This window comes from Pectinophora gossypiella, chromosome 14 (genome assembly GCF_024362695.1).
Source record: "Pectinophora gossypiella chromosome 14, ilPecGoss1.1, whole genome shotgun sequence".
NCBI classification, from domain to species: Eukaryota; Metazoa; Arthropoda; class Insecta; order Lepidoptera; family Gelechiidae; genus Pectinophora; species Pectinophora gossypiella.
The window spans coordinates 7,817,450-7,842,934 of NC_065417.1; the positions used below are offsets into that span (position 1 = coordinate 7,817,450).

At 37.7% G+C, this 25,485-nt stretch overlaps 3 protein-coding genes across 4 annotated transcripts in view; 2 read left to right on the forward strand and 1 right to left on the reverse strand.

Annotated features, from left to right (window-relative positions):
- On the forward strand, window positions 1-4,943 carry LOC126372346 (epimerase family protein SDR39U1). Its single transcript, XM_050018053.1, has 5 exons — window positions 1-247; window positions 373-577; window positions 759-1,002; window positions 1,777-2,010; window positions 4,618-4,943. Exons 1-5 carry the CDS (start codon window positions 223-225, stop codon window positions 4,825-4,827), a joined length of 918 nt encoding a protein of 305 aa, XP_049874010.1. The 5' UTR covers window positions 1-222; the 3' UTR covers window positions 4,828-4,943.
- LOC126372344 (purine nucleoside phosphorylase-like) lies at window positions 4,931-13,638 on the reverse strand. 2 transcript variants are annotated; one of them, XM_050018051.1, is made up of 6 exons: window positions 13,432-13,638; window positions 11,971-12,065; window positions 11,453-11,631; window positions 8,442-8,684; window positions 6,708-6,851; window positions 4,931-5,634 (listed from the first exon to the last, which is right to left on the reverse strand). In XM_050018051.1, exons 1-6 carry the CDS (start codon window positions 13,530-13,532, stop codon window positions 5,440-5,442), a joined length of 957 nt encoding a protein of 318 aa, XP_049874008.1. In that variant the 5' UTR covers window positions 13,533-13,638; the 3' UTR covers window positions 4,931-5,439. The 2 variants fall into 2 exon arrangements, with proteins under 2 accessions (XP_049874008.1, XP_049874007.1); XM_050018050.1 differs by having other exon boundaries at window positions 11,953-12,065.
- Window positions 13,626-25,485, forward strand: part of LOC126372671 (farnesoate epoxidase-like) — a 15,277-nt gene continuing 3,417 nt past the window's right edge. The window contains exons 1-8 of the mRNA XM_050018520.1: window positions 13,626-13,630; window positions 13,712-13,770; window positions 16,681-16,932; window positions 17,193-17,418; window positions 18,087-18,267; window positions 21,427-21,526; window positions 23,153-23,345; window positions 23,589-23,706. Coding sequence (XP_049874477.1) covers window positions 13,626-13,630; window positions 13,712-13,770; window positions 16,681-16,932; window positions 17,193-17,418; window positions 18,087-18,267; window positions 21,427-21,526; window positions 23,153-23,345; window positions 23,589-23,706 — 1,134 coding nt within the window. The remainder of the gene's footprint in view (window positions 13,631-13,711; window positions 13,771-16,680; window positions 16,933-17,192; window positions 17,419-18,086; window positions 18,268-21,426; window positions 21,527-23,152; window positions 23,346-23,588; window positions 23,707-25,485) is intronic.

Here is a 25,485-nt window from a genome sequence, read left to right on the forward strand (position 1 = left end):
AGTCTCTTAATCTCTTAATCTATACTCTATGGTCAAAATTCATATTTATCAGCTGTTCTACTAAAATTCAAAACAAAATTGTTTTAGCATTTCTATGTGATTCCTAAGTAGTTCAAAATTTTTAATGAATATTATATAAACTTTAACCTATAACAGTAAGGTCCAGTGTAATTTAAAGAGCCCGTGTAGATTTATTTCAGTATTACATAACCTCTCAAATAAATGGCGGCGAAAAAAGTTGTTATTGGTGGGTTATTTACATTTTGTAATGCGTATGCAACTTAACTATGACTTTATTGAATTAAACATGAATGTATGGTCACTTTTTCATACAACGCAATCGTTTATTTAATTAGTTTCCTTGTATTTTAGGCGGTGGCACTGGTTTCGTAGGTCAGCGTTTGGGCGAGCTACTAAAACTGCACCAGTACGAAATTTTAAATGTTTCGCGTATGCCCGGCGTCAATAACATCTCATGGTCGAATATAAAGAAGACTGGTCTGCCTCTGAATACGTATGCAGTGGTAAATTGTGCCGGTCAACAGTTTATGGATTTTACTAAAAGCTGGTCACCTGGGTAAGATTTGGGGATATTAAAGTAATAAATAAATAAATGGTATGCATGTATGAAAATAATATTTTTTTTGGTAGGTACAAGAAACAATTTAAACTAAAATACATATGATACAGTCATGATTGACCTTACGCTCAATTTAACACTTCATTTTAACTCAATATTTCTTAAATATTTTTTGCAGTTTTAAACAAAATGTGCACAATTCTCGTGTGTACACAACACAAGCTTTGGCCGATGCAATAAATAAACACTATAAAGACAAGAAGCCTGTAGCATATGTTGTCATAACAGGAGTGGGTGCTTACGAACCATCTGATGACAAGAGATATGATGAGGCTAGTCCTGCTGCAACTGGCACTGACTTCTTTTCTAAACTAGTGGTAGAATGGGAGAATGCTGCTAAAGTAGACCCACCTGTGAGACTTGTAAGTTGTTTTTACTACTCTGATATAAGTATCAAGTTAGACAAGGAGCTACTACAAGTTAGGACCACTACAAGGTTTTCCATAATAAATTGGGCTTTAATTGACATCAGTGACATTTTCTTGGATCTAATAATAATGAATAATAAAGCGTATTTGTACGCACATAATAAGCCAGCTTTATTTGTCGCATCGCACGCGATAAGCATTCGACATGCTACGACTGAAGCTGTTAAGCCACTTGCTTTTCGTTCTATACTGCCAACATTAAAACCTCCTTCACAAACCTCAACCATTACGTCTTCTAATCCCCTAATCGCGCGATATCCCGCGTCATAATAGCATAAGAGCCGCGTTGAGGCAGCATTAGGCTGGCGACGTATTAGCTTTTAATATGCACGCACGATGACGCGCGAATCGGTGGTGAATTATCAAGCTATGCCTTAGCCAATACTAAAATAAAATAATTGATTTACCTAGGTTTATACTCATACTATATGGGATTACGAAAGCGGTATATAAAGCAAGGGTTGTTGCTAAATTTGGCAGAGGAAGACCTAGAAGGAAGTACATTGACCAAATTGGAGTTAACTTGAAAAGGATTAGTATGATCTGCGCTGAACCGCCGCCGTGCGTGTATGATACGATTGATGATTGTGGAGGAAGCAAGAAGTGTGTCAGAATCGAAGCAAATGGAATTCCATAGTCTGCTTAGTAAAATAGCCATGAGTTATGTATATATGTTCATAATGATATAGGTGTAAACACTTCTTGCAGGTAATAATTAGATCAGGTGCAGTTCTCGGACGATGGGGTGGCATGATAAAAAACATGTTCATGCCATTCTACTTGGGTATGGGTGGTCCCATCGGCTCTGGTAAACAATTCCTGCCTTGGATACACATCGACGATCTTGTACGGCTCATACATTTTGCGATTGAGAACCCAGAGGTCAAAGGAATATTAAACGGTGTAGCGCCGCAAGTTATAACTAATGAGGAGTTCACAAAGGTATGTCACTAAAAATTACGATTATTGTTAACTCCTTAAGCTGTGCCTTCACTAGAGCGGACTCGGAGCGGACGGGACGTACGAAGCGTCGGCATTTCTCTCTCTCTTTATTTAAAAGCTGCGCTCTTGGGGGTGGAGTAATCGCCTCCATTGTCATTACTCCATAGATAGGTCGTGTAGAACGGTGGTTGCCCCAATCGCCTTCCATTCCGCAGTACACCGACCAATTCGTATAACGTCGGCATTTACGATACCAATTTTGCCGATCTCTTGTGAATGCAGTACTTTAGGAATCAAAGCAGCAAAAGAAACCTTGACGCGCCATCCGCTCGGTAACAATAGTGTCGATTTCGGCAACCACCATCTTAATTTTAACTCTTTTTGACAGGATTAAAACTAGCTGCATCTCTTTCTAGCAAGTATTGTAAGTGATGGACGACAACATTTTAAGAGCTGTCAAACTTAAATTATGTTAAGTTTGTGTGCGCCCGAATAGACACCAATATCGAACTCCGACTCCGCTCAAGTAGATCGGCAACTTAAGCCGCCGTTATTGATTCACATAAGTTTCCACGGTATTGGCATCCATTAGTACTTGCGCCTAGCGATCTAATGCATCATAAAAGCTGGTTTTCCCTTCGCGGGTTGGAAGGTCAGACAGGCAGTCGCGTCTGTAAAAAACCGCACCTGTCAAATCTGCAGGTTACGTAAACGGACCCTGTAAAAAAAACGGGATACTTAATGCTAGAGATGAATAATTAGGTGCCTATGCAGGCTGCCATTTGTACTATGTTTTATTTTTTGTATTGTATGTGTGTGAAATGGAGGTAATGATGCGAATTTCACAAATGTTACGCTGCATATAAAGGTACTATTAAGTACCTACCTACATGCAGCAATGCTTTCGACATTACCAGTGTCATAAAGGTTTCTGACGCAGGGCTTGAAAAGGTTAAGGTTGCGCGCTCTGGCGTTATCATACCGGTATTTTGCGGACCAATAGGAAATCGGTACCGTAATTTCATACCGGTATTATAATGGTAGCGTAGCCTTAACCGCATATAACTGAACTGCATTCAAGCCTTGCCCACAGGTATGACATATGCTTATGCTATCGCTGGTGTATGCCATCATAGGTGACGAGCTATATGTCATTCTTAATCGCCTCCAATGTTAACCTACTACCTAAATACGTATCAAGGTTATCGCCTCAATTATTTAGCTATTGACGTATGACGCATTTCAGCGACATAATCTCGATATTGGTGTGTTCTTCGCAATAGCTGTGGCATCTACAAATAGAAATCAATTATGTGATATTGTTCTTGCGTTCAAAATCGTTAATATACCTAAGATCAGTGCACTATCACACGTAACATGACATGACAAAGGGGTAGGCAGAGTTGTACAGTATATAAGAGTTGTACAGTATGTAATGAAATACGTTTAAGTCCCATGTAAATGCTATTAACTGGGTACAAATCGCGGAAACCGCGTGATATTAATTATATATGATCCAAACATGAATTCATAACCATAACGTCGAATTCAGTAGTTCAGAGCCCGATCCGGGATGTGAACTCACCCCGATACCGACCCCGCCGGCGTGGTCGACGTTTTCCCTCATTCAGCGCTTGTTGCTATCGACCCACCAGGGTCAATTAATTCCTTCAAATATTCTTCCTCTCAGACGACGCCCTGAGCCGAGGTTCGCGCCCAAATGGGCACCCTCAGGCCTTCTTAAATTTTGTACCGGGTGAGAGCCCTCAGCGCTCCCCATTTGTCCGGCCAAGTAGTTAATGCCATCTGCGGCAAATCACGTCAATAAAAAAATTGTGAACTCGGGTCACCACTATCACTTACATGTACGGTATTAGTACACTGATACCGTACGCGCGTACTTAATAGTAGTTAATCAAAAGCTCAGTACAGTCATAAGCAATATAATGTACCCACTTTAGGACTCTGTCGCACTAACATATTTGACATCTAGTGAGACTTACAGTGCAATTTGTCAAAAAATTCATGTGACATGGTACCAAAATGTATGCATATTGATGCTCGTGACCGTACATAGTAAAATGAAACTTGGTTTGTTCCAGTCCTTTGCAAAAGCATTGAGACGTCCCGCCTTTATCTCAGTGCCAGAACCGTTGTTAAATTTCGCTCTCCATCCAGAGAGAGCCATGATATTGACGAGAGGACAGTGTGTTGTCCCAAGGAAAGTGTTAGAATACGGATTTGAATATGACTACAAAACGATAGATCAAGCTTGTAAGGAATGCGCGCGGTTGTCGACAAAAAGGACTGCTTTTAAGCTATAGTTGCAAATTATACATCAGTATTTTGAAGAAGTGCTCGTAATTGATAATTTTTGTTTTTGTTTTTTTCAAAATGAATCAAGTTTCATTTTACTTGTTTAATGTATTATTATTTAGTTATTTTATTTAAATAAATTTTATTTTTTACTAATTTTCATCATTTAATTTGTTCTAAAATTCAATAACTCGTTCGAATTATAAATTTTCAAGTAAGTATTAAAATGACGAGGTGGTATTATTACGTCATAACTTTAATAACTATTTTATTTCTCTTAACTTGTTGCAGGCTTTTGCAAAAGCGCTAAATCGGCCAGCGTTTCTACCAGTCCCTGAACTGTTTCTTAACTTGCTGCTCAATCCTGAACGAGCTATGATCATGACGAAAGGACAATGCGTCGTACCCAAGAAAGTCGAAGATTACGGCTTCAAATACAAATATCCTCACATTGAAGACGCCTGCAAAGAATTCTCACATCTCTTCCCAAAGAAAACTTAACTGTATCAAAAATATAAAAGTAAATATTGTTAATTAGTCATAAATTTAATTTATTGTTGTTATTTTCCTGTTTTCGTGCTTGTAAATTTATTAAAACACCGAGTTACAAAAAGTGATTTATTCTTTATTTTGTCCTGTACAATCGGCGTATCGCTAATTACGTACATTAGGTATTTGTACATGTACAAATGAACTGACTTATTATATTTTTACCTAGTTAAAAAAACGTTTCTATCAAAAACTGGCGCAATATTATGTACTTGTAATTAAAGCTTGGTCCCTATTAGTCCCTATCATTAACTACCATGTCACTGTATCATATATTAACATTATATTTTATATTAATTTCTATTGTAATTACATTATATTATGTCTACATACTTTCAGTACCTTATTAGTTTATTCATAAGACCGACAGTAACAACAAACTTGACAAAACACACATTGTAATGAGAATAATCTTATTCAAAACTGTCTAAGTATATGTTACACCTAATTAAAATAAATTCTGCTATAAATATAAAAATAACAATCTTATTATAATTTCTCCTTCCAAACGTCATATATAAATAGAATATCGACCTAATAAACCAGTAACGGTATGAAAATTATTCACGGGTTGTCGAGTTCCTCGAATCGCTTGACGAGGGTAGATACGAATTTGCGCAAGATGTCTTGGCGCATGCGCCCTACGTCCAGGACCTCGTCGTGGTTCGCCTCGTCGTCCATGTCGTAGCTGGTGACGCATTCGTTCGTAATGAGAGATAGCGCGAACACCTTCACGTCACAGTGCCGTGCGGTTATAACCTGAAACATTTGAAAATTACTTGATTCGTTCGTTGCTATAATCCCCTATTCAGCGGTAACGATATCGACCCGCCAGGGTCGATTAATTCTTTAAATTATAATCCTCCCAGAAGTTGCCCTGAAACGAGGTTTGCGCCTAATTGGGTGGGTGACAACACGCCCGAGGGTTCAGGTCTGTTGTCTTAAATTTTGTATCAGCTGAGAGCTGCAATAAGTCACGTCAGAAAAAATATGGCTGCTTTAAGTAAACTACTTGCGCTATAGTATAGTTTGTATGAGAGCAGGACAGAAAGAGTATGCCTACTGTGAAAGAGTCATATACCCAGCATGAAAATGTAGGTAAGAACCTATACGTAGATACCTATTATTCTGGCAGATGAACAAAGGCATACCCTTCAATTCAAACCTCCTTCCATTCCGTTCCATTTTTCGCGGTCTACTGCGTAGGTTCTCTTATTAAATATATATATCGCGTATATCGATATTTTAATTCCAGCCCAATTACTGATACTTAACCCATATCTATTCGATAAATTAGTAAAATTGTTTGTAAACTTGAAACAACCTTATCATAACGAAATACAATATTTTTGTATGTAGCTACGCAGTAACGGCCTATCAATGGCGCGGACGCAACTCGGATGTCAAAGGGTAGATCATTAAACCAGGACCTTGCCTTGGTTCATATCTAGAGGTCCTTCAACTCACACTACATATTGTTTGTTAGTTTCCCATTTAGGAATGTTGTTTGCGAAATCAACGCATAAAAGTAGGTGATACTCAGTGGCGACCCTGGGTCGGTGCGACAGCACCGGGCGCCGTTTTGGGGACGCCAAAATCAGCCAAAACGGGACCACCCTGGCCAGCAGCCCCGGATCCACAGGGGAGTAACTTGAGGTATTTGGCGGCTCAATATTGTTGATGAGGTTGGTAATCCACCTCATAACCCACACGTTAGAAAAAGTTGAACAGAACGCGTGTACTCGTAACTTGGTTGCAGTGTGCATGCGTTCTATTCTAACGACTTTTTGCATGATGAATATTATGTTATTTCAATGTGAATTTTTAGCTACCTCGTGTACTGTGGACATGCCGACAGCGTCCACTCCCACCATCTTGAGCATGTTAAGTTCAGCCACGGTCTCGAAGTTGGGACCTCCTAGACACGTGTACACGCCCTCGCGGGTTATGTTCTCCATGTTCAACTCTTTCGCCACCTGGAAAAGAAAAGATAAAAACTGAAATAATCAACTTTAATTAACTCATTTGAAATATTGTAAACTCACACACACTCGTAACATCAGATATGGTTGATTTAGGGACCACTATGTTATAAGTATGTTCGTCGATCTGTGCACAAGATGACCTAAGTACCTACCTAGGTAAATTATATTTTTACCAAAACAAATAATGTATTATTTGTATTTTCACTAACACAGTTGGCTCGACCATTATAGACGGCGACATAGCTCACCTTTTTTTTGACGTGACTTATTGTAGATTTGCCGCAGATGGCATTAACTACTTGGCCGGAGAAATGGGGAGCGCTGAAGGCTCTCACCCGGTAACATAGCTCACCACCTATCACGTTGGTCTATCAGAAAGCTCAGTGAGGTGTGGGTAGGTACTTAGTTCATCTTTCGATCGCGTAGGTACGCGAGAAATGTTCCGAGAGTCATTCTTATTACATTAGCAATCGGCGAATGGAAAATTTTCTTAACCTCAAGGAAACGAATATTAAAACTTCAAGATATGATCAACTGGTGTCTGTTATTGTTAAGCATTATGTTCGTTTGCGTGGGTAGTACATGTAGAGTGACCCGAGATAACCTGCCAATAGACATGTTAATGAAACCAGCGGTGCGCTCTATTGAAACGCTATTTTAAAACGTATTTTACAATAAATAACAACATCAAATATACTGTAAATATTCTTTATATTTTTTTCCTCTCAAACTTGTGCTTAAGTGTGTTAACTTCTACAGACATTACAGGTGGCTGAAAGCACAGAACTTTTCTATGCGTTAAAGCTTACATAGCGAAGTAAATATTAATTCAGGTATTTGGAACAATTGCGTTAATTTTTCACGGATTGTACAACAGATAAAACCATGAACATTGACATTTACAGGACATAGTCATAGTCCTCTGGGTATAACTTTGGTTTTGGTGCACAGATTTTTTTGATGTGAACTGTTATTTAGTATTAATTATAAAAAGCAAAAAAATATATATCTGAAAACTCAGTTAAGTGTGAATACTTTGTGATGGATGTACTATCCCATTTTTGATATAAGTTTCTTTCCGTGTAGAGGAGGCCTTTGTCGAAAGACAACATACATACATAAACTCACGCCTACTTCCCACCGGGGTAAGCAGAGACTATAGAATTCCATTATCTGCGATCCTGACACACTTCTCTTGCTTCCTCCAAATTCATCAATCGCTTCATACACGGACGCCGGTTCAGAGTAGATCGTACTGAACCTTTTCTAAGGACATCTCCAATTTGTCGAAAGACAAGCTGTTGCAAATCATCAACTGTTCGCCGTTCGAGTTATCTTTTATTTATAACAGATTTAGTTTATTTTTATAAAGTATTGGTAATTAGATTTATAATGTAAGGAATATAAGTAACAGCAATAAAGGGATTAGAATCTAATCTAGCCTACAAGATCCCACTGCTGGGCAAAGGCCTCCCCTTTCTCTTTCCTTCCTCTTCATTTTCTTTCTCTTTTCAATAAAGGCTTATTTTATTTTTTTATTGCTTAATGCTATAAGTACCATAAAAAAGAAAATATCCTTACCTCCTTCGCGATTTTTCTGTATTCATAGTTATACGCTTTGCTCATAGGTGGGAATCGTGGTCCGAAACGCGAGTCGTTGGGTCCGTGCAGAGGGTTGTTGCCAGCAAAGCCCATCATATTAATGTGATCCTTGACGATCATAATGTCTCCAATCTTGTACTCAGGGTTAAGTCCACCAGCTGCGTTGGTTGCTATCAGGGTCTTCACTCCGATCAGTTTCATTACTCGCACTGGTAGGCAGCACTATAGAATCAAACAATTCGTAAACTTAGAATAACACAGTTACATCAAAATAGTATACACTGTTAATTGTTAATATTAAGTGGAATTTTCCATCGGAAAAGTAGGTATAGAATTGAAAATATTAAAAAAATAATAAAAAAACATGAATTTTGCGACGGAAAATTCCACTTGATATTAACTCAGAATCATGAATCATTCCCCTGAGTATTTGTTACGATGTCACTAACACCCTGTATGATACGGACTAAGTGATCAATGCGGGCTTTATTAATAATGCGATTACCAAAAAATTAATCGATAAAGAGTATTCCGATTAATGCGATAAAGAGTATTTCTATTTCTATTTCTATTTCAGAGAACCTAATAAAACATATTAAGTAAATAACTATTTTTTTATTATTCCTGTCATTTCACTTATAATTAACAATTGAATACTTAGTCCATAACATACGTATATAAAAATTAAATGTATTTCGTTTTGGTTTTGCATACCTATTGTTGTTCTTTTTTACCATAGAGCAACACTGGCCTCCGGTTTTTTATACATATATGCTTATATCATAGAGCAACCCGGCCTCAGCGCTTAAATATAGGTATTAGGCACCATAAACATCACTAAACAAACGGCGTCCGAGTTATAGTGGTTTGAGCGTTGGGGTCACGATCCGGAGGTCCCGGGTTCAAATCCCGCTGGGGACATATCACAAAAATCACTTTGTGATCCCTAGTTTGAATAGGACACTACAGACTGATCACCAGATTGTCCGAAAGGAAGATGATCCGTGCTTCGAAAGGCACGTAAAGCTGTTGGTCCGGTTACTACTTAGTGATGTAGGTTAGTAGTCGTTACATGAGTCACGTAAGGGGGCTTAGCGACTCAATAATAGCCCTGACACCAGGGTTGATGATGTTGGTAATCCACCTCACAATCCGATAGAATACTAAATAATGAGCATATTCTAAAGTTGTATTTACTGGCACAAAACAGCACTAGTGCCATTGCAAAATAAGTAGTAAGTATTTACATTTATTCCTACCCTTCGTGGGTTTTACCCACAGCTGTTTATTTCCATTAGTTCCTATCTACACGATAGCAAGATAGAACCCTAATCTAACATACGAAAACGTTATTCAAACTTCGTCATTCAACTATTGTCGATAACAGATAGCAGTTCGGTAGTGGAATGTTTATATACGGTGGTTTATCTTTGTACACTGTCATTGTGGGCTCAAAACAAGAGATAACCCCGTCGCTGGGGGTCGGGCAGGCTTGCATCAGCCCACTGCCGTCCATTATGCTTCTAGAAAGCTATTTTTAAAACGTCATTGAACTAAAATATTCATTAATACACTTAGACCTATAATTATAAAATGTTCTTTAAGAAACGTACCCTACCTATTTGCTCAATGAATAGCTTAATCAGCTAGAGGTACTTCTTAATTTAAACCATGTAAAAACTACACTGCGTTGAATGTTTTACAAAATTATATATATGCATTATATATATGAAATTATATTATGTGCGGAATTTACACGCGCAAAAATATAATTTCGTCGATTTAATTAATAATAATTGAAAGGTAAAAATAGTATTTTAATGTTATTTATATTGCGTGATATTGACTTTCGTTTAAGATATTGCATCATCCGACCTAATCAGTTGGAATAACTTCTTCATTTACATAACGATAAAGATGTTATTGAAAAATTATTCCATCCCGTGGTACCTATAATTATTTATGCTGTTATCAAAATTTAATTTAGTAATTCAATTATTTATATCAGTAAACATCTTGAACTGCGAATAAAGTAAAGCAATTGAAGTTCGATAGAGTTATGAACTTCAATTTTTAAAAACTATTTAACTAACTAACGCAAATAATAATGTAAATACCACTTTAGAACATGCCCAGTACACAGATAAACTCACGGCCGCAATCCCTAAAGGGTTGAGCAGAGTTGCAGCTACTTTTAATACGAGTTTCTAAGACGGACGGAACCGTTCTTGATGACAGCTTAGGTGATTAGTCCATGGTTTTATGATGGCCCAACATGATAGATTAACTACTAAACCTATTACATATTAATACTCATAAGTAACTAATTTAAGAGCCACGCTCTTGTCGCATTCTTCATGCTACTTTTTAGTTTTTAGGGAAAAATGGGGCAGTGATTTCCGTCTGGCCTTCCGCCCCACAGTACTCTGTCTGACGCGAGTGGGATGGAATACTAAATAACTTCATTTCCATACCTAAGTAAGCCATGAAACATTGGTTTAGGCTCAGGATGTCTACATGATAGCAATATGACTAACTATATTAAACGCTAGGTACGTAGGTATATCGCAAAACGACTTGATATTATTTCACCTAGATCTTATTTTCTTTTCATCTGTAACGAGCAGTGGATCTAAGCTTTTTTGTTGTCATTTGTTTTTCATTAAACTAACTCCGTGGGACATCATTAGATAATGTGTTTGGATAACTTCATATCCTAGTGTTTATCGGAGTATCCTATCTAACAATCAAGTATATTTTCAAACTTCAAAAACAAACTTTCAAAATATCAAAGAAGATAGTAAAGATAAGATAATAGAGATCCAAAGTTAATATTTGTTAATGAAAGCGAAATCCTCTGTAATTACTAAAAGTCATTTGCATTTTGAGAGTAGCGGGATGTACTCTATACTCCCTCCGGTTAATTGGGGGAAGGCCTGAAATCAGAAGTGGGATGTATATAGGCTATTGTAATGTATATGAAAACGTACCTTCCACAGCGGGTATCCCTCATAATAATGGAAGCGTCCCTGCATGGCCACTACTGGGACACCCTGGATGTGTCCAAACACCAACTTGCCGTGGTGCCCTTCCACCGTGCTCACGGGGAAGTTGGGAATATCCTCGTACGGAATACATTGCGGCTCCGTAATGCTCTCCGCTAGCGAACCTGAGTAGGAAACCGGTTATGTACAAGTACCCTTTATCAATCATAACTATCAAAATCATAACTATAATAACTTTCAAAGTGCACGCGTTGTAAAAACTGGAAATATATTTTTATTTAAAACAACAATCGGCAAGTTCAAACAAAGGACACTAGTCTTATTTGATTGCTTTAATGTCTTCTGTATTGTCGTGTTAATAACAACTACATTCATATTTTTATTTTTACAAAAGAGATCATCTAAATTTAGTGACTTAAGTAAATTTTTCAACCTGAATTTTCATGCAATATTTTCATGAAATGAAATAAAGCTTTAATATATACCGTCTTTCCAATACGAACCCATCCCTGAGCCGCATATGACGCCGATGCGCGGGCGCACGGACGTGCGCTCAAGCAGAAAGTTGGCGGTTTCGAGCAACGTGTCGTATGAGTATCTGTAATAGGAAAATATTAACTTAAATCATGTTTCCTTTAAACAGTAATTACTTAACAAATTCTTCATTTAAACAACTGAACCATATATACAGATATAAATCAAGTTTAGTAGGGATAACGTCGACAAATCCAGCCATGTTGAACAACTTAGGTCTAATACTAAGTATAATAGCATACCACTCATAAATGAAGTGCGTGAATGTTATCCAATTTCGCTAACAATGAATTTCTTTACAAATAAAAATCACTAATCACTTCACTACATAAGGTAATAATGCCTCATAAACAAATATAGGTACAGGTACCTATTTTCCTGCCTCGTTTGAATCACTTGACATGTGACGAATATCCGCAGGTGTCATATTCGTAATCCCATATCAATTTATCAGTGAGATAACTAAGATAAAAAAATACGAAAATACATGTCCAGCCCCCATTTAATTGACTTTTGGGTAATTATCATCTCCATCAAAGAATACTCACTCCCTGCATAACAAGATCCTGGAATGCAATGAAACAGGACCCTTAGTTACCAGTTTGACATGTTTAAAAACTAAATTAAGGAATTATCTAAAAAAGTGTTGGGTTTGAGACAGTGGTGGATTATTTATTTTTTATCTTGTTGTCTACTCAGATAGATAAATCCTTGGCTTACGTTGGGGGCGTGTCACTGTCACGTCAGCCACTCTAAGGCTCGACTCGACTTGATGCGTGATTGACGAGATTCTCAGGAATGTCGACAGGTTTTACCATTCTACACGCATAACTTGCACTTGCCGTATACGCACCACAAGTTAATTGAAATCACACATGTCGCTTGGTAAACCTGATTTAATATTGCCAGTTCGACTCCTCGTACATTTTTCTAGATTTTTTCAAGGTGCATCTCCTATCAAATCTATATCAATTGGTCAATTAAAGTGATCGGAACACTCGGTAGGATTCAAGGGTAAACGATTCCGCCGATATCGATTGTTTCCAATTAACCTCTGCTTGACAGCATCATGACGGTTTTAATTACCACACAAACAGCAATCTCTGATGTTCACGAGACTTCTAATTAGAGGCTGTTTTAATTAGCTCGTGATTTATAAACAGATAAATAACCTAGTGATATACAGAGGGGGAGAACAGAAGTCCTAGTACGGCTTTGAAATAGACTACACTTGGCGCCATCCCACTCGCGTCAGACAGAGTACTGCGGGGCGGAAGGCAAGAGGGAAACCACTGCCCTAATTTTTCCCTAAAAAGTAGCATGGAGAATCCTACACCGACAAGGAGCGCGGCTCTTAAATTAGTGATGATGAAATAACCTAGTATTATTAATTGATTTAATAATTGAAAAGGGTTAAAAAGTATACGTACCCGTGTCCATTACTTCCGTTTTCAGTTTCGACTTCTGGTAATGTTTTCTTGGCGACGTAAGCCTTGCTCCCATTTACAACGTTCGCGTTAATTGGCGCCATCACTGCACTGTGTCTAGTGTGTGTCAATTACAAAATTTATAAGTAAAAACGATAAGATCGCGAGCTCCTCTGTGTGTGCTATCTGAACGGGCAATGCGGCGGCCGGGACTCTCCTGCCGCTTTATACATTGACTTGCCGGACGATATGACCAGTAATTACATCTCATTTGATTCCCCAGTCGTCGACGTTTCCAGTCATCATTCCCAAGAAGCTATGCCGCGATAATACACCCTGTGTGTAAGTATTACAGTAGATTTCTCAAACGTTTTAAACTCAGCTGATGCGATAGGTACCTACCGTTCGCACACTATAATTGTGTTTATGAAAACATCTTATCATTTTCTTTTTTTTTGCAATTTATTGATGAAATTATCGTAATCAGCGTACTCATTCGTGCGGTGTTCGGTTGTTATGTTATGTAGTTACTTGCGCATATACAGGGTGTTAGTGACATCGTAACGAATACTCAGAGGGATGATTCAGACCATGATTCTGAGTTAATATCAAGTGGAATTTTCCGTCGCAAAATTCATGTTATTTTTTTAGTTTTTTTAAATTATTTTCAATTCTATACTTTTGCGATGGAAAATTCCACTTGATATTAACTCAGAATAATCAGCCGAATCATCCCTCTCAGTATTCGTTACGATGTCACTTACACCCCATACAAGTACATACAGTAGCCATACAAGTAGGTATGGGTGTTAGTGACACTGTAACGAATACTGAAGGGGATGATTCAGACCATGATTCTGAGTCGATATCAAGTGGAATTTCCTGTCGGAGAAGTCATGAAAATTTTAGAGCTTATTTAAATTATTTTCCGTTCCATACTTTTGCGACGGAAAATTCCACTTGATATCAACTTAGAATCATGGCCTGAATCATCCCTCAAAGTTTTCGTTACGATGTCACTAACACCCTGTATTTGTTAGTAGATATTTTTATGCACCATGATAGTTGATGCGATATCGTTCTAGTGCAGTGCAGCTTGACTACATACCTAAGTATGTAGATTCACCCAGGGAAGGCAGAATGTCAAAAGACAACTTCCAACTATTTGTGATATAGGTGAATATGATCATGCGATAACCTGTAGCAGGCACTACAACTAGGGAATACGTACAGACGTAAATAAGTATGTTTAAAATATTCTATTTGTGATCGTATAATTCACAACACATATCAACATAAGCTCAGGATTATGCCCCCAAATCTAATAATCAGGAATCAGAGCCATCGCAAGATCTTCTTTTATCGTGTGGGTTGTGAGGTGAATTACCAACCTCATCAATCCTGGTATCAGGGTTATTATTGAGTCGCCAAAGGCCTCTGACATGACCCATGTAACGACGACTTACTTACATCAGTAAGTAGTAACCGGAACCAACTTAACGTGCCTTCCGAAGCACGAATCATCTTACTTTTTGAACAATCAGGTAATGTCCTAACCAAACTAGCGATCACAAAGTGATTTTTGTGATATGTCTCCACCAGGATTCGAACCCGGGACCTCCGGATCGTGAGCCCAACGCTCAACCACTGAACCACGGAGGCCATCTCAAGATGAACTAAGTACTGTTAGGTGTTAGGTAAAATAGTTATTTTTTCCCAGAAAATATGAAAATGTTTGCGTCATTATTATTTTTCTTTGATATTTATATATAATTATTTATTTTTTCTTATAGTTTGACGCAAAAACTAGTAGTCTTGAAGTGGTCAAGGCGTAAAATAGTATATAGAGCCATTTTACAAGGTAAACCTGTTCCACTTGGGTCGTATGGTCACCATCAGGCTCAGTTATGCCATAATCCTTACCTAAAAAATGTGTAGGTACATTTTGAACTCTTTATATTATGAGCGAAGGTACCTAATAATTCATAACGAAAATATTTTTCTTACAAAATAAACGTTTTTATTTGTGTTTTACTTGAGTTTATGTTTCTTGTAGGAATGAGCAATAGGGTAAATTTTTATTTTGTAATTATAAAAAAAATGATAATTTCGTGGAACGCTGGTGATTTTGCCACGGAACCCTTAGATACCGCGGAAACGCTGCTCTAAACCAGCAGGCATGTAATGTAGTGCATGAAGCGAAAGCGTGTGTCAAGGATCGTTAAAAGTTGAATTTCTTGGTCACTGTTTTATATTAATATTATTTTTTTTTTTTTGTTATTTTTTTTAACGTGACTTATTGTAGATTTGCCGCAGATGGCATTAACTACTTGGCCGGACAAATGGGGAGCGCTGAAGGCTCTCACCCGGTAAATTTTTCCTTGTAATCTTGTTTCCTTGTGTACAACAAAATAACATAGTCTTACACATGTTTAGAATATTCTATTCAAAACGCGAGTGAATGCACAGAATGGGATTGCGTAACTTGCCGCGATTATATCTCAAAGTACCTACACTCAGAGGTGATCCCGAAGGATTTTGACATCAGTCGTGAGTCTACCACCAAAGAGCTGTGATGTGGCCATTAGTGATCTGCCTACTATTATTTGTACATTTGCTCATAAGAAGCAATAGACGACCACGGCTGTTTCCTCCAGGTTTGAAAGCTTCTTATAGAGTAGAACAACTTTAGCGGTTACAGTAATTACAATATTTTGTTTTTTTAAAGAACTTCTAGGGCCCTGTGCCGAAGTTTTTCTTGCAGCTTCTTTTCCCCGGCTATACCGGTTGTAAGAAGCTACAGTAGTTTTAGGCGAATGAAACGATCGTTATGTAAAAATGTAACTATGTTACCTACTGAAAAACGAATATTATTGAATTTGAATGCTTTGGCCTAACAGAAAGTTCGGTCAGTTGTTGGCACTTAGTTCATCTTGTGATGGATGTACCTCTGACGACCTCAATTGGGATATAGTCGGGAGCTTATCTAATGTTATGTGTGCTTTGAGTACGTATTTTGGCTTCGTTTTTATGAATTCCCTTCCTAAGACTAAAATAATTGTTGAATGAAAACTTTTAGCTGCTAATTGGTATGTTATTATAACAGTGGACTATGATAGATTGGTAACCTGGCTTTAAAATACTTAGTAGATATTCGTATTCAAAATAGATGCAGGTTTGTCTCCTGATAAAATAGGGTTTATGCATAAAATTTTGTAATAGTTCCCTATGAACTTATGTTTTATATTTTAGGTCCACCAACTCTACCTATAATCGGCAATCTTTTATCGGCATGGTTCAAATACAAGGAGTTGAAGTATTACCACAGTGTGTGGCAGGCGTGGGCTCGGCAGTATGGCGACATTCTGGGCCTTCGATTGGGCTTCGTGGACATAGTGGTGGTTTCAGGCCGAGACATGATCAAGGAGGTGTCGTCCAGAGAAGTCTTCGATGGCAGGCCCGGAGGATTCTTCTACATGATTAGATCTTTTGGAAAGAAATTGGGTAGCTATTTGAATCCCTCTAATTAATTGTAAAATTCACTGGTGACAAGACAACTCTTGGTTGAAACCCCAGAGATGTTTAATTCATTCGTTTGGATTATTCCTAAACCAATTTTTTGGCGATGAACGATGATTAAGAAAATAATCGTTTTCTTTTCGATTGATGTTTCGATTTTGTTATTAGGACTTCGAGGTCTTTAACCGACAGGATTATTACACTACATTCTTAGGCATCCTACTATTTTATTGGCCACATTGCAGGCATAGTATTCAGTGACGGCTCCTCATGGAATATGACCCGGCGAGTGGTGATCAAGTATTTGAAATCATTCGGCTACGGAACCAGGTCTATGGAGACGAACATCGCACAGGAATGCAAGGCGTTGGTGGAGCTGAGGATGTCTGATGCTGGGCAACCGGTGCTGGTCAATGACATGTTTGATGTCTCTATCATTAACATCCTGTGGAGACTTGTTGCTGGGAAAAGGTAACAATTTCTTGTTAAACTCTTTATCATAATGACAAGAATGAAGGTGTGTTTCTGTATTTTTTTGTTCTTTTCTATGGCACTCTATCCGTGCTTAATGAAACTCACAAACTCACCCGCCACTCATATTTGGATATAATTGTCCCAGGTTGACAAAAGCTGCGGATTAGGATCCCGTCCAATTCAGAATTGTTCAATCTATTTTCTACTTGACTTTATCCTGTATAATAATAGATAGAATTTTGAATTACGTGCACGATGTGGAGCTAAGTGCCTTCATCATCGAACCATTTCTTACTACTGCCTAACTTGTCCAAGAGAGCAGCGTCAGCAGCGTTTTCCATTTTTCAGGCCAATTAGTGAATGCCAGCTTTGGCAATATATCTCCAATACGTCATGTCAATAGACGTTAGATTAGCTTAGATCGCTATCGTCTAAACTTTGATTATGCGGCTTATATATGAGTTGTACGTAGTATGGAATCATCGTGGCCAAGATTTTCCTGAAAACAATATAATACTATCTGAAATCATAAAATGATTTGGTTATTGACGTAATACTATACGCCCCTTTTTGCAATAAACACTTTATCACAATGACAAGAATGAAGGTGTGTTTCTTTATTTTGCTACAAAGTCGACTGTTGACTACTTAAAACATTTTTGTAGATACGATCTCAAAGACGAACGTTTGAAAGAACTGTGCCACTTGATCAAACGGGCATTCGCTGTAGTGGACATGACTGGAGGCATTCTCAACTTCATGCCATTCCTAAGACATTTGATCCCTGGATTAACCGGGTACACAGAAATGAAAGAAGTCTACGATTCTCTGTACAAATTTCTTAGGGTAAGTATTTTCTTTTTCTGCGGCTACACTGCTTACGAACTTGCAACTATTGGTAGGATTTCGTAGCACAGTTACGCTTATCGGTTGTGTGGAAATAGTAAACAAACTTAAGTTATTTACGATGCGATGTCTCAGTAAATGGCATTGCGGGTAACTAGCCATACGGTCTCAGCTTTATGCGATATTACTATCATTTTCGTTATACGAAGACAAAGAACTTCAAGCAGTTAGAAAACTGATGAGTTTGGTGGTAACATAGCCTATACCTACTAATAAGGAAAGGCGTCTCTAGACTACGAAATTCCACTTTTGCTTGCTGTAGTTTCATTAAAGCATTCATGGATAATCGCTGGCCTTTTTTAAAAAATCATCCTTGAACAATGTTAGAATTCGGATACCGTTTAATTTATGTAAAATTAGAAGAAATCACGTTAGTTCAAGTTCACAATATACATGAAGTGAAAAACAAGTATATCCTTATCATCATGCAAACAAGATAAGGGCTTTTGGTTCAGGGACATTGTGTCTTCTTTTGCGTAACAGACCCTGACCGTGACCCATTGAGTTCTACATTTTTAAACAATTACTTTTCCTCTGGATCGCAGCCGGAAATATAAGCTGCTTAAATGAGAATTACCTCATTTGATTCATAGGTTCCGGGTGAAGCGTGAGTTCTTAGTTCATCTTGCGATGGATGTATCTTGACTAGTTCAATTTTCGAATATAGTCGTCAGTTTATGTTATGTTATTTCATAGTTGGTACAGTCATGAGCAAATGTAATATACCCACTTTAGGACTTTGTCGCACTAACGTATTTGACATTTAGTGAGACTTACAGTTAAATGACAATGGGCACTTTTGTATGAAACTTGGTCCAAGAACCTCCACTGATGAGACTTATATGTAATGAAAGCTTATGCTTTCCCTATGAATCTGGCAAAGTTCTATCAGATTCTGTCCCGGGGTTCTTTTTTACGGCCATGTTTGTCCTGGCTAAAAATGTGATAAAATACAGTGGGAGCTAAAATCGGCTCAAGATTTGTTGCTGGATAACTAAGTCTACATAAATAATTATGTATCAAATTGTATATCATTTTAAAGAGGATCTTTTTCAGAATCCGAAACATAAAAAAAAATAAAAAAAAATCTTTATGTAAGCGAATTATAGTCAATTTATATCTGCAGCGCCATTGTTTCTCGGTAGCTAAGTTCAAGTTTCATGCCTTTTACCCCTTCCAAAAGTATCTTACCGATTTTTTTTATATTGCTTCCTGAATTTGATCTGAGTGATAATAACAAGAAAAATAAATAGACACCTCTCCGATAGAGACCGCCTAAGCTATTGCCTATTGCAAGAAATCGTCATCATTAGCAAGTCATTACGGTATTGCATATAAGCTTATCAGCAACTTGGAACTTGGTCCAAGAACCTCCACTGGTGAGACTTTGATGTAATGATAGCTTATACTTGTCCTATGATTCTGGCAAAGTTCTATCAAACTCTGTCCTAGGGTTTTTTTACGGCCATGTTTGTCCTGAGTGTACAGTAGTGGACTGCAAAATCACCTCAGGATTTGTTGTCGAAAAACTATTTAACTAAGTCTATATACATAATTATATATCATAATGTATATCAATTTTAAAGGGGAAGGTTATCAGAATCAGAAACACAAATAAAAAAAAATGTATTATGTAAACGACTTTTAGCCAACTCACGTCCGTAGCACCATTTTTCTCAGCAGCTACATACGAGTTTCGCGCCTTCCAACCTTTCCAAAGGAGTCCAATCATTTTTTCCTTCTTCTGATACATTTCCGTCCTGCCGCATTCTAATCATGTTACGTCTGTTGGATTATAATGACTAGCCTTTGAGTACGTTATCTTGCAATAGGTCCATAGCTTACGCGGCCTCTATCGGAATGGTATCTATTTTATTTCTTGTTGTTGTCACTTGTCAGGTTAAGAATGCAATATCAGAAGAAGGAAAAAAATGATTGGGCTCCTTTGGAAAGGTTGGAAGGCGCGAAACTCGTACGTAGCTGCTGAGAAAAATGGTGCTACGGACGTGAGTTGGCTAAAAGTCGTTTAAATAATGTATTTTTTTTTATTTATGTTTCAGATTCTGATAACCTTCCCCTTTAAAATTGATATACATTATGATATATAATTATGTATTATAGACTTAGTTAAATAGTTTTTCGACAACAAATCCTGAGGTGATTTTGCAGTCCACTACTGTACACTCAGGACAAACATGGCCGTAAAAAAACCCTAGGACAGAGTTTGATAGAACTTTGCCAGAATCATAGGACAAGTATAAGCTATCATTACATCAAAGTCTCACCAGTGGAGGTTCTTGGACCAAGTTCCAAGTTGCTGATAAGCTTATATGCAATACCGTAATGACTTGCTAATGATGACGATTTCTTGCAATAGGCAATAGCTTAGGCGGTCTCTATCGGAGAGGTGTCTATTTATTTTTCTTGTTATTATCACTCAGATCAAATTCAGGAAGCAATATAAAAAAATCGGTAAGATACTTTTGGAAGGGGTAAAAGGCATGAAACTTGAACTTAGCTACCGAGAAACAATGGCGCTGCAGATGTAAATTGACTATAATTCGCTTAAGTACATAAAGACTTTTTTTGTTTTTTTTTTATGTTTCGGATTCTGGAAAAGATCCTCTTTAAAATGATATACAATATGATACATAATTATTTATGTAGACTTTGTTATCCAGCAACAAATCTTGAGCCGATTTTAGCTCCCACTGTATTTTATCACATTTTTAGCCAGGACAAACATGGCCGTAAAAAAAGAACCCCGGGACAGAATCTGATAGAACTTTGCCAGATTCATAGGGAAAGCATAAGCTTTCATTACATATAAGTCTCATCAGTGGAGGTTCTTGGACCAGATTTGCCCATTCTCCTTTGTCAAAAAAGTTAATGTGACATGGTACCAAAGTGTATACATATTAATGCTCGTGACCGTACCTATAGTAGTGTTCTCACTTCCGGCCAGGTATCTAGTGCCATTTGCGGCAAATCTACAATAAGTCACGTCAGAAAAAAAAACAGAGTCCTCACTGCATTTCCTGTGTTTATTTTTATCAAGTAAGTAAGTGAGTACTAAGCTTTTTGTGTTATATTGTTTAGGACATAATAAAAGAACACCAAGAATCGATCGACGTCAAGTGCCCACGAGATGTTATCGACACTTTTCTCATTGAAATGATGAACACCAAGGACGGGGCATGTAAGTCAATCTATTCACCAACTGCATATTGTATCTGCATTGTTATCTAACTTACATACGTAAGCGATACGATAACTATCATAAAATTATTTACGTTCTTAAATAGGGAAGTGATTGTAAACAAAAACAGGGTCAGACAGGAACTATACACCTCTGTAATTCGTATCAGGGTGAGCAAAACCACGAGAGAGCAGAAGGCAACTTGCTGTTGCATTTGGAAGTGAAGACATTAGGGTGCATGAGGCATGTTGGAGAAGACTTTAGGCGATTCGTACAAGGGCATAAAAGTTATATTAAAAGAGCTTTATTTTGCTTTAGGCAAATAGGATCTGAATACAATTTGAAAAAAAAAACCAGCTAGTGTCCTTTCTATTATACTTAGTCTTTACAACAGGAGCATTGCCACTTACGGAACATTTTCGGAAACGGCACATCACGGGTTATCACCAGAATGTTCCCGGCAGTAAATAGGTGCAAAACTTATATAAAAAGAGCTTTATTACAGCAGATAAGACCACATTACAAGAAAGAACAATTTGACAAAGAAAAACTGCCAGTGTTACTATTTAGTCTTTACAACGGGAACATTCCCACTTTGGGCACATTCGCGGTAAGGGCACATCACGGGTCGTCACGGACCATCACGGGTCACGTCGTCGATGCTTGGCGTCGTCTGAAAATACCCGGCACCCGGCTTAAGTACCCGGCGGAATTCTTATTTTGAGCTTCGATTGTTATTAACATTATTCATTTAGATTCCCGGAATAAAGGGATACTTATTGCATAGATTTCACATCGCACAATATGATGGCATATAAATCTAAATTGCGACTGATTTATCTGTTTTCTTAGAAATTACGAATGCGATATAACTTGTCAAGACAAAGCCATAATAAAGAACAAAAAATACATGGGTTTGCTACATATAAAGACACAGAAAAGCTATAGTTTTCTCTGCTTTACATACCTATTGTTACCTTTTTATTTACTTACGATTAATTTTGTACCTAATAAAAAAATATGACACAACAACAACAACAACAACAACACAACACAGTGTTATATAACATTTATGAAACAAATAAAAGAGAAGGTGCAGGTCGTGTCGTATCGGGAGGTGAAGGTTTTGGCGGGAAGAAGAGAGGAATGGCGGTTACTCCACCGACAAGAGCGCAGCTCTTAAATAGAGAGAGAGAGAAAAAAAATATCCACATACTTAAAGTCTAGATTTTGATTAATCTCATATAATCAATTATTATGTAGAATAGTCATTATGTTTGTGAGTAAAATTTTTCTACATCTATTTCCTCTCCTTTTCCGCTCCGCTCCTTTTCCGCTCCTTTTTGCTTAGCCGCAGTCGGGTGAACAGGTTTAAGTCAGAGATTTTATTTTGCCATTGTTATATTTTAAATGTAATTACTGTCCCAGTTTTTATTCATTGATTGCTAATAACAAGAATTCTTGAGATAAGAAATGTATTTTGTCGATACATTGACGTCGAGATATAATTTTTCGAACGGCCAAGGATCCCGGGTGTTTTTTTTTTTAATTTTATTTTTAACACTGCAATATAGCGTAAATAGTTATATAGATAAGGATATGCCGTTTTGTATTGTATTTCGGCAGTCAAGATCACAGACGAAGAACTGCAAGTGGTGTGCATGGATCTGCTGCAAGCTGGCGTGGAGACTGTTGGCAACACTGCCGTGTTCATGATGCTGCACCTGGTGCGCAACGAGGACGCGCAGGCCAGGCTGTGGAAGGAGATCGATGACGTCATAGGCCGAGACCGACCACCCACCCTCAACGATAGAACTAAGTAAGTACACTTCTAACAGAAAGCTCGGTGAGGTGTGGATACTTAGTTCATCTTGCGATGGATGTACCTCTGCCTAACCCAATTGGAATATAGTCGTGAGCTTATGTTAATGTTAAGTACTTGTTTTTTAAGTAATTTAATTTGAGCTGCAGCGTTACAATTACAATACTATTTATGCAGAAATAAAATAACTTTATTCTCTACTGCAAACCTACATCTTACAAATTATAACTTGTCCTAAAGGATGGTGTACACAGAAGCAGTATTACTGGAATCGCTGCGTATTTCATCTGTGGCTGCTGTAGGCATACCTCATATGGCACTGGATGACGCAAGACTTGGGGACTATGTCGTACCTAAGGTAATGTGGACCAGGAAGTAATATAAAAAGATGTAAAATCACGGAACAATAGAAAGAGATTGGAACGGCCAAGTGAACGCGAAACGCGCGCCATACAAATATGAGCAAATAGTTTATACTTCAACTTTGCTTTCCACTCGTCCGCAAACTTTACGACACACAGAGCTCCGCGATAGTATATTAAAAGGTCGTCTTGTGAATTATACCTGCATCGCAAAAAAATAAATATCGAATATCATGCAAGGAGATCTCTCCTTATGACAGGAAAGCTAAAAACTTTAGTGTGATTGGCTATTTGTCAAGAAAATGCCTTTGTATGCAGTATCTTACGAAAAGTAATGATAAAATTGTATCCTATCACACAAATATACATTTTGGAATTTGAGAAGCACTAGAGCTATGGTAGTTATCTGTTTACAGGAGTAGTAGTAAAAGAGAGGAGGGTTGAACCGGCGACAGCGGTTCTGCTACAAAATGCGCGTTAGTGCCTTTCCAAACTGTTTCTTCTAGTTCGTGAGTAAAACGGTAGTCAATTATGAGTCTTATCACGCATAGTTAAACGTATATTAGGGTAAGGAAACAGTAATGAAGGAGAATGAATGAAACGTAAACGTTTGAAAAACATTTATGATCTGGAAAGCGGTAGAGTCGCAAGAGGAACCGAGAGGCCATTTTTTATTAGCAGTGTGTGATACATAATGCGCTTTTCTGCTCAGAAAGAAGCTACTGATGGACGTTCTCTAATATCCGCTGGAAGTTTATTCTACAACTGAACAGCGTGGACTGTGAAGGAATTAAAAAAAAAAACGAGTATTGATGCCATCGTTTCGAAACAGTGTACAAGTTTTATAAGGCCGTAGTATTGTTTATGTTTCTGAAGTTTAAGATGCTTTATTTCTCAAGAAATACATTTGATCCGCTTACTGAGAAACAATCATCAAGTATAAAAGTTTTATACAACTTTCAAACAACGTTTTAAACAACTTTGGAGTTGGACTAATTAAATTACAATAAGAAGTAGGTAGGTAAGTACTTAAATAACATTCGAGACACTATACTAAGTACAAATTAAGCGAACTTGCATAATAGTTACACATCTCCATTTTGATATAAGTATTATTATTTATACTTCAAGCGGACATGGAACACCTTGCATAAAGCTATAAAGTTTTTATAAGTACAAGCACAGGAGGTATTTGAGTAATTCTCGAATAATCACGCGGATGTTCTTTATCAACCAGTAGAGTGTCTTATCCTTTAATTTATTGTACCTACCTACCTATAGGTAGGTAGTAGGTACTACTCGGATCTAGATACAACATTTTTAAAATACTTCGTCAACTCTATCAGTCCAATGATCATATCAGAATGACGGAAGGGATGCGGAGGAGCGTTCCGGACCGGGATGTTTTTTGACGTGTTGTTTACATGTACGCTTTGAGTTCATATATCTGCATTTAATAACGGCCTCCGTGGTCGAGTGGTTGAGCGTTGGGCTCACGATCCGGAAGCCCCGGGTACGAATCCCGGTGAGGACATAACTCAAAGATTACTTTGTGTTCCCTATTTTGGATAGGACATTACAGGCTGATCACCTGATTGCCCGAAAGTAAGATGATCCGTTCTTCGTAAAGCACGTTGAGCCGTTGGTCCTGGTTACTTACTGATGTAAAAGCCGTTACATGAGCCAAGTCAGGGGCGTTTGGCGGCTCAATAATAACCCAGACTCCAGGGTTGATGAGGTTGATATTCCACCTCACAACCCACACGATAAGAAGA

Bases quoted from the DNA above. Each gene is read 5' to 3' on its own strand.
- LOC126372346 (XM_050018053.1), top strand. From the start codon at position 223: ATGGCGGCGAAAAAAGTTGTTATTG. The intron at 248-372 runs GTGGGTTATTTA...CTTGTATTTTAG, and splicing joins GGCGAAAAAAGTTGTTATTG to GCGGTGGCACTGGTTTCGTA. The intron at 1,003-1,776 runs GTAAGTTGTTTT...CACTTCTTGCAG, and splicing joins TAGACCCACCTGTGAGACTT to GTAATAATTAGATCAGGTGC.
- LOC126372344 (XM_050018050.1), bottom strand. From the start codon at position 13,532: ATGGCGCCAATTAACGCGAACGTTGTAAATGGGAGCAAGGCTTACGTC. The intron at 12,066-13,431 runs GTACGTATACTT...TTCCTATTACAG, and splicing joins AACGGAAGTAATGGACACGG to ATACTCATACGACACGTTGC. The intron at 6,852-8,441 runs GTAAGGATATTT...TTTCTTTTCCAG, and splicing joins ACAGAAAAATCGCGAAGGAG to GTGGCGAAAGAGTTGAACAT.